This window comes from Crocodylus porosus, unplaced genomic scaffold (genome assembly GCF_001723895.1).
Source record: "Crocodylus porosus isolate Cpor-Errol unplaced genomic scaffold, CroPor_comp1, whole genome shotgun sequence".
Classification (NCBI taxonomy): Eukaryota; Metazoa; Chordata; order Crocodylia; family Crocodylidae; genus Crocodylus; species Crocodylus porosus.
In genome coordinates, this window is record NW_017728943.1 from 9,127,192 (window position 1) to 9,136,391 (window position 9,200).

General features: G+C 42.5%; 1 protein-coding gene across 1 annotated transcript; it reads right to left on the reverse strand.

The window, feature by feature from the left end:
* Positions 1–779: 779 nt before the first annotated feature.
* Positions 780–6,419, reverse strand: TMEM52B (transmembrane protein 52B). The gene is made up of 5 exons (XM_019548637.1): positions 5,736–6,419; positions 5,034–5,077; positions 3,906–3,944; positions 3,318–3,487; positions 780–1,051 (listed from the first exon to the last, which is right to left on the reverse strand). Exons 1-5 carry the CDS (start codon positions 5,787–5,789, stop codon positions 792–794), a joined length of 567 nt encoding a protein of 188 aa, XP_019404182.1. The 5' UTR covers positions 5,790–6,419; the 3' UTR covers positions 780–791.
* Positions 6,420–9,200: the final 2,781 nt, after the last annotated feature.

Here is a 9,200-nt window from a genome sequence, read left to right on the forward strand (position 1 = left end):
TCCTTTTACCACTACACAACATGGAGGCTGGCTATAAAGTCTCAAGAGGTTGGTTTTATTAACAAGATTACCAATAACCACAGAACATAAAGGCTTCTCTCCAGTTCTCATTGTTCCTACGTTTCCTCCCATCAAATCACTCTTGTCCCTTCTGACTAATGAATCATTGTTACCTCCCTTATAGCCAGGCTGAATTTACTGGAGAAACCCCACCAAATGGAGCATCTTGTGTCCATACTCTTCCAAAAGAAGCTACTGCATCTCAGTGCAGGGTTTCTGCATCTTCTATTAGAGTGCATCAACAGTACAGCACTGTCAGCTTATTGTATGTGCCACCTATGGTGCTTGGTACTACAATAATAAGCATCTTACTGCTGTGGGTAATAATTGCAATAAATAGTAACAATGGATATTAGTAACTGATTAACAATCCCAGCTCTCAGAGACTGAACAGGAGAGCTCTACAGAAATACTCTGGATTATAGCCTAACTGGAAATCAAGTTATTTTCTTTCCTTGTTCATGACATTAGACAAAAACGGAGAAAAAAATTAAACATGTCCTGTACCCAGCCAGTACAGATCTAGATTCTTTCCCTGAATATTAATGTCTACATGCGCATTAATGCACTTTAGTCAATGCTCATTAAATGTAGTACCTCCATTGTGAGGTACTAAGAAAATGCACATTAACTAAAGAGCATTGTTTTTTAGTGATGTTTTAATGCGCCTTAAATAGGTTGATGTACAGTAAAGTGCACATATAGATGTGCCCATTTGTTGCTGAATAAAGTCATAAGTGATAGCAACATGGGAGATTTGGTTGTGAATTTTCTTTCTCAGCTGAAGCCTGTTGTTTTTCCTCTGGTATCGGAGCAAAGTCTGTGGCTCTGTGTCCAGCCTGGGCTACAGTGAACCTGCTCATGCGTAGGGCTTCCTCATACACTGGGGGCGTTTCTGATCCACAAAGGGGTGGTGCTCCTTGTACAGTGTTATGGGAGTGTGCCACGGCCAGTATCCTCCTGGCAGCAGGACCAAACACAGAGTGGAGAGCTAAAAGGGATGGGAACAATAAATGGTTTAAACCAGGAACCATCAACTTGTCAGAAGGCAAAGAAAAGTATACTTGCTGGGTTCAGCGTGCAGACTTGAGGAAGAGCTGGATCCAGTGGGTGCTGCCTTTGAGGTGGGCCAGCACCCGTGCAGCTAGTACCCAACCCAAGTGGCCCCAGAGGCCACCCCTGCCACAGAGGGAAGGACCAGGCACCCCCACAACTCTGGAGCTGTGTGGCCTGGCAGCAGCTTATGTGAGCAGTCTCCGCCAGAAGAAAAAAAAAAAAAGGCATTGAGGAGCCTGATTTTTTATTTTTTTTTTGTAGAGCCTTCCTTCCTCTCCTGCAGCTGGCAGTGAGCTGCTGGTGGACCCTGAGCTGTCAGGGGCTCAGGTCCTTCCCTCCATGGCAGTGGTACCCCCAGGGACTGCCCTGTTGGGTGGCTAGTAGGCAGGTGCTGCCCCAGCTTGGCGGCAGCACCTGCCCTGATCAAGCTTTGTTTCTTTTTAAGACCAGGTCACAAAATGCTTAGATGCAGGAGTTGAGGTAGATGTCATCTAATTGGATTTTAAGAAGGCCTTCGATAGCGTATCTCATCGTATTCTCATAAGCAAACTGAGCGGCTGTGACATAGATGATTACATGGTCAGGTGGGGGGCGAATGGCTTAAGGGTCACACCTAGACAGTGGTGGTGGATGAGTCAGTTTCAACCTGGAAAGATGTGGGCAGTGGGGTCCCCTAAGGCTCGGTCCTTGGACCTGTGCTATTCAGTGTCTTCATCAGCGACTTGGATGAAGGCATTGAGAGCACTCTGTCCAAATTTGCAGATGACATGAAATTATGGGGAAAAGTAAATACAGTTGTGGGAAGAGATCAAATCTAGGTGGACCTGGACAGGTTGGAAAAGAGGGCAGAACAGATTAGGATGCAGTTCAACGAAGACAACTGCAAAGTGCTGCATCTAGGGGGAAGGAATCACCAACACACCTATAGGCTAGGGGATGACCTTCTCAGCAGCACAGGGGCAGAAAGGGATCTTGGAGTCATAACTGACTCCAAAATGAATATGAGCTGTTAATGTGATGAAGTAATCAGTAAAGTTAACTGCACTCTATCATGCATTATCAGGTGCATCACAAACAGGTCCAGGGAGGTGATACTTCCCCTCTGTGCAACATTGGTCAGGCTGCAGTTGGAGTACTGCGTCCAGTTCTGGATGCCACACTTCAAGAGAGATGTGAACAACCTTGAGAGGGTCCAGAGGAGGGCCACTTGTATGGTTAAGGGCATGCAGGTAAGGCCCTATGAGGAGAGACTGAGGGACCTGAATCTTTTCAGCCTCTGCAAAAGAAGGTGGAGAGGGGATTTTGTCCCATTTACAAATTCATTGCTGGGGAGGAGAGGTGGGGGATGGTAGCAAGAAACAGGAGATGCTCTGTTTACCAGGGCACCCCTTGGAATAACCAGGAACAATGGCCACAAATTGACAGACAGCAGATTTAGGTTGAACATCAGGAAAAACTTCTTCACTGTAAGGGTTGCCAGAATCTGCAATGGGCTCCCAAGGGAGGTGGTGCTCTCCCCTACCTTGGGCGTCTTTAAGAGGAGACTGGACAAGCAGCTGGCTGGGGTCATCTAATCCCAGTGCTCTTTCCTGCTCAGGGCAGGGGGTCAAACTCAATGATCTATTGAGGCCCCTTCTAACCCTAACAACCAGGAAACTAGGAAACTCTTCCCTGAGGCTGAGCTGAGGCAGCATCTGCCTGCTAGCAGCCTGCTTGGGCAGCCCCAGGGGGGAACTGCTGCCATGGAAGAAAGGGCCGGGAGCTGTATTAAAAAAAAAAAAAAAAGATCAGGCCCCCTGCCATAACAGTGATGGAAACCCCTAAATAGAAACAGTGGGTTTTTAATCATTTCAATTAAAACCCACCATTTCAATTTAGGAAACTAAACCCCCATCACGTGTACAAGTGCCCCTATATACCAAGTCCTCCCATTCCCCAGCACTAGATAATTTGCTGTATGTGGTGGGACATGGGGCCGAGGACCTTCCCATCATCGGTCCACCAAGTGACATAATGAACCTACCCTCATCTAATGCCAGCCTTGCTCCCTAACCTGCCACCTCGCTACTCCCTCACCACACACACAGAAAATATAAGACTTGTGGGGCTCATGAATGAAGATATTATGAGTACAAAAAGTTTCATTCAAGGTCTCTCAGCCTTCCTTGTAAGGAGCTTGGCTTTTGCAAGGTGACACTCACATGTAATTGTGCTCTGGAGGGTGTTGTCATGATCAAAGGCAATGACTGTAACTTCATACGGGTGAGGAACTGGTTCTTCTCCAGCCCTCCAACAGTTAAGGCAGCAGCACCTCACACAGGTTAAGACTATGCCACACAAGAGTAGAAGCCCACCAATAGCTACCACCAGCCTATAAAGGGAGAGGGAACACAGTTACTACCACACATTTTAGTGCAGGCATTGAAGGAATTGTAATACATGATCCAACTGCAATTATTAAAATATAAGGAGACAGTCCTGTAAAAAATGTCATCCCTGCACCTGGCCATATTGTAAAAACATTCTGTGCATGATGCATCTTATCTTTAATATATTTAATAGGAATATGTAACTAAGATGGAGAGAGAGACACTAAGGTCTGTCCAAGATAATGTGGTAACAATAATGCAACCCAGGAAGAATGGAGAAATGCAATACAACTTTTATAACATTAGAGGGGGCCAAATGGAAGATTTGAGGCATTAAATAATCTTAATTCTTGTGTTTGCTCAGTAACTAAAGTAACAGCTAAACCAGATATTTATGGAGGGATGCACATGCAAACTTACCAGATGTACCAGAGGTGGACCCAGTTAGTGGTTGAGCATCTGAGGAAAAGGAGCAATAAAAAGGTCATAACAGAAAAACCGGGAAGTTACAGATAGTGAAATCCATCTTTGTCTTCTCTACTGTCCCATGCCACCTCCCCTCTCTACTCCAGCTGATGACTGCCTATGGGCAAATCTGTGTCCCAGATTTTAAATTACTTACGTGAGGGTCTTCCACTACTCACACCAAGTACAATATTCCAATAAATCTCTCTATTAAAGATCTGACCTGAAATCTTTGTCTCCTTGGCTTTGGCCCACTTGTTCCTTGTCCTTCTTCTCATTCACGTACCTCCTATTCTGTTTACAACTTTCAGTTACAGTTACTAATAGAGAGTTATAATTTCTAAAACTTTCTTCTCTTAATCTCTCTTCATAAATTAGGTCTTCCAACAATGCTGTTTTGTTTTTTTTCTCTGTATTTCTATCCCTCGTGCACAAAGTACATTACTTTACATATAGTTAGTTAAGCATCTGAAAAAAGAAGTTTGCCCAAAATTTCATTAATAAAAATCAATTTTTTCTTGAATGCTTTAATATTTGCTTTGCATTCACTTTCTGTTAAGATTCTTGAAAATGTCCATATCATTTTTCCAAGAAATAGTAAATTTAAGTATCTATTCATGTAGAAAACTTCAAATTCATAACTCTAATCAAGGCTACTTACAGTGTAAACCTTAGGCAAATGCACATTAAGTTTGGGTGCACATAAAAGCACATGTAGACATGCCTGATAAGTGTTAAACTGATCCAGGTAGGAAGTAGAAGTACTACTTATGTAGGAAGCAGAAGCACGACTTATGTGTCCAATCAGATCTAGTCAGTATGTCTCAAGTTCATATTGCAGATGACTTAGAATGAATTGCTTATGAATCAGCTGCAGAGCAAGATTTATTCCTAGGAATTTTTTGGCAAATAATTTCAAATAAACCCCACATTCTGTCTGCATTAGTTTCTTGTGGGAATCTGCACTATCACTATGGCAGCTCACTTGTAGTAGACCGTGGAAAATACCATCAGTGGAGCCTTCTCAAATCCACACTTACGCTGCCCTGTTTTGGAACCAATTCAGGATGTTCATATACTTACTGTTCAGTGTTCACACAGACCTCCTCACATTGCACTTGTGGAAACTATATGGAAAAAAAGCAAGCAGAGGCAATAAATGTTAGTTGTCCTGATTTGGGCTCCCTGATGTCTTGGTATTATCCTGTCCTTTATTTCTCCCAATGCCGGTCCTAAGCCCCAGCCTGGAAAGACTCACTTTTGAGACACCTTTTATTATCCCTCTCACTCACTCTACCATAATTGTATCTATTCCTCTGTCACTGTTTTACATCCCAGCTGTCATTGCTTCCATTATAGATCCCAAATTCTCTTCTTTTCTCTCTGTGTAAACTATCACCCACTTTCTACAGTCTGAGTTACACATCTGAATTCCCTTCCACTGTCAAATACTGAGCCATCAGCATCATGCTTATTAGAGCTCTGAATTCTCCTGTGCCTCTTGGGAACCTGCAGTTAGTCACCTGTACTTTCTATCATTCCTCACTATAGTTCTGTTCCACTTGTTCTCTTGCTTCACGTGTCTACATTTATTTTCTATGTCTTCCCTATTACAGCTTTGAATGACCTTCTGTCTTGTATGGACTGTTCTATATATTCCCACCACTTTGAAATAATAGGGAAACTTTTATTTCACATCAGCTTCTGACACCTTATAAATGTACTGAAGTAATACCATAGCCAGATGCTATACTTGACAAAAGAGGAACTTGTGATGCGACTCACCCACAAGAGACTTGCCAGGGTAAAGAGGGTCACGACCAGGCTATGGGTCTCCATGAGGCATTAGAGAGGTCTCTGCTTTCACATGTAACCCACAGTCCGTTCTTCTTTCCTACATTCAGTGCATCCTCACCGATCCTCAATTCAGGGAAGGGAATAGAGGTGATCCCCTTTCTCTTTATTCCACCACTTGCTGAAGCCCAGGTCTTCTTCCTCTCTCTCACACTGTTCTGGCTGTTTCTTTCTCTGTTTTTCTCCACTCGTGTTTGTCCATCTCTTCGTGTCTGTTTCTTTCTGTTACTCTCTTTCTTCCTCTTCTAAAGGGAACTCAGGTACTATTCAATCACTGCAGAAGGACCTCTGAAGATACTAGTCCTAGATTTCTATTTCCAATTGATCTGGTCCATGGAGTCAAAGAAAAAAAGATACAACCCTGGTCTAGAAAGAACTTCTTCTCTTCTATGGGGAAAAAGCTGCTCTAACCTCATTCATTCCCAATTACCATTCTCTCCGCCCCCTTCCCCAGGGAAAATGGTGCAGGTTGAAGGTCAGGCTGCTGATCCATCCCTTTACCCAAGACGATATTCCTCTCTCTCCTCCCACATGCAGACCCCTTCCTGCCCCACTTACATTGTTATACTTTTGCTGATCTGGCATGTTGAGTTTAACCAGAAGTTCAGGTTCAGAATAGAGGGGATATTCACTGCACCTGGGAAGCTCCTCCTGTGCAGAGTGGGCAGTCATGGGAGAAATACTGGGACACATTTCTAATACAGTGTCCATTACTCCTCCATTGGTGCCTTTTCCATTTTGAGCCTCTGTTGATGCATCTCCAACCTGCCCTCCAATCCCTCCATCTGGTATTGCAATCTGGGCTCCCCACACAGCTCTGCTGATGCTCCGCAGTCCTTCCATGAAACCCTTTGCTCCCCACCCAGTTCTTCCAATGCCCTTCAACCACTTTTATTTTTCTGCAACAAAATGTGTTGTTGCGTCTCCTACTATATTTATTGCTATTCTCCCTCAAGCTCTTTGGTTTAACAGACTTCTTTTAATGCCCTCTTATTTTCCCCTTTGTATAATCACTTTGAATTTCTATTACATTCCTGCTCACGAGTAGCCACTGAGTGATTACATGTATGTAATTAGGTTTGCTTTCTCTGTTTCCAATTCTGAAATAGGAAAATGCTCCCTAGTAATGTGTTACCGTTTGTGCCCTGCAACCACCCAGGACTGGTATAGAAGAATGTTGTTGGGGAAGGGTGATGAGGAAGTGAACAGTGCAGTGATGAGGGAGACTTGTTACTTCATGTTGTGATCACGTTGTATCCACATTAGGCAAGTGAATCATTAGCTCCAGTCATGCCTATTATAGCCACAGAGCAGAACAAATGGATTCAAGAACATAAACCAGAGGTTAAGAAACCATCCACCAACCCAATTATAAAAACGTGTATATGAGCATGAGTGAGCAACTTGCAAAATAGCTTTGGGGTGTTCTTCTTAGGTTATCTATCTATCTATCTATCTATCTATCCAGCTATCTATCTATCTAATCATTCTTGTACATAAGCCAGTTTCTGAACTTGGAGTGCATTTTGAGTAATGGTGGGAGGCCCCAAGGGACTTCTTGTCCGCCTATACATTGTTCCACTTTCTTGTTCTCACCTTTCCTTTCTTTCCCTTTTAAATCTTCCAATATATCACAAAAGCTTGAAAAGAACAGATAGCATACACACATACATGTCAGCTCAGCAGCTTTCTTATTAAATGCAACATTTAGAACTGATATGGCTCAATACAAAATAACAAAAGAAAAAAGCGCAAATTATCTGTGTGGGCTCAACCTAGCTGCAAAGTAAAAAACTCAGTCTAATTTAACAACTTACAATTAACACAAGTAGAGCTAGGAGGGAGTAGGGGTGGTAGGAGGAGGGGACCTTGTCATTGAATTTACAAAGGATTCATGCCAACCCTAAATACATGATCATTTCTTGTTAAAAAATTCAATTTAATCTTCCTGCTCTGTTTAATCTTTCAGCTGTCAAATACTAACATGGTGCAAATTAGCATAACTTCTTTGAAGTCAACTTGACCTACTCTGATTAACACTGGCAAAGAATCTGGTTGGTCATATATCATCAAGTACAGAAGCTCAAACCTTTCCAGATTTTTTTTTTAGTTTGATAATCATTGACAACATACTGTCAGTCAGACTTTAACTATTAGTGAGAAGAGAATTTCAATTTTAGAATTATCAGAATTGGAGAAATAGCATGTTAAGTGATAAAAGTTTCTCTAATGAAAGAACAACTCTGGTATCTGAAACAGCAGCCTTCAGAGATTGTTCATGCTGGCTTGACACTGTTTACTAAACTCCTTTAATTTCTGTGGTGTGTCTGACAATATTGTGGCAATAGAACTGTAATTCAAATATAGCCTTGTTAGTCCATTAAATAGTTACAGACAAATTCCCTTCACATCAATGTAATACTTTTCCTCATTATCAAGCAGTTTTATAGTTCTTTGATTTATTTGATACCAAAGTGAATTTTCTCTCACCAAATTTTCTTCTCTTTAAAGATTTACAATTATAAGCTTGTGAGAACAGATGTACAAAATTGCTTATAAACACCATTGTCTTTCAAATATATTCTTCTGTGTTGCTGAAGATTTCAACGGTCCACAGATTTATACATATCCACCCTTGGGCTCTGCATAAGGCATAGTTGGTAGGTGTAGATAAAGGGGAGTTCCTTATTCACAAGGTCCGCTTATGGATATGTGCACACTGCATGTGTAAAAACATGTATAGACTACACACATCTTCTTCCTTGAGCTAACCCAATCTCACCTGGGAGCACCTACTTGTAGATTTGAGAAGAAAATTAGCTGTGCAACTCTTAGTTGATGGAAACTTAAAAGTTATTCATGCCTTATCACAATTCTGAGGACTGTTTTGATAAGACCAGCCTCATCACACATCTGATATTTTTTCTTGCATATTTAGAAACACAAAAGATGGGAAAGAACTTGGATTTCACAAGAATTTCATTTTTTCCCCTACAACTACATATGGAGTAGACCCACAGTCCGTGTACCACATAAAAAGGCTAACTCCCTGCTACTACGGAGGTAAAGCATTGTTGGTGCCCTTGTCTCTCCTGGTCTTTCCTTCAGGCATATTCTAATGTCTTTTTTAAAGTGTCTTGTAGTTGCGGTGTGCAGGAGGGGTCAGAGTGGATATATATATTTGTGAATTTCTTTGGACAAATGGTGCAGGGACCGAGACTTCCCCGCTGTGATGCCAGATGGACTCGAGGGGAATGCCTCCAAACCTCAGGTTGGGGAGGACCGGGTTAGAGAGCTTCTGGTGGGGCTGGACGTGTTCATATCAGCAGGTCCAGATGCTCTCCACCCCAGGGTGTTGAGGGAGCTAGCTGGGGTTATTGCAGGGCCCTTGGCACA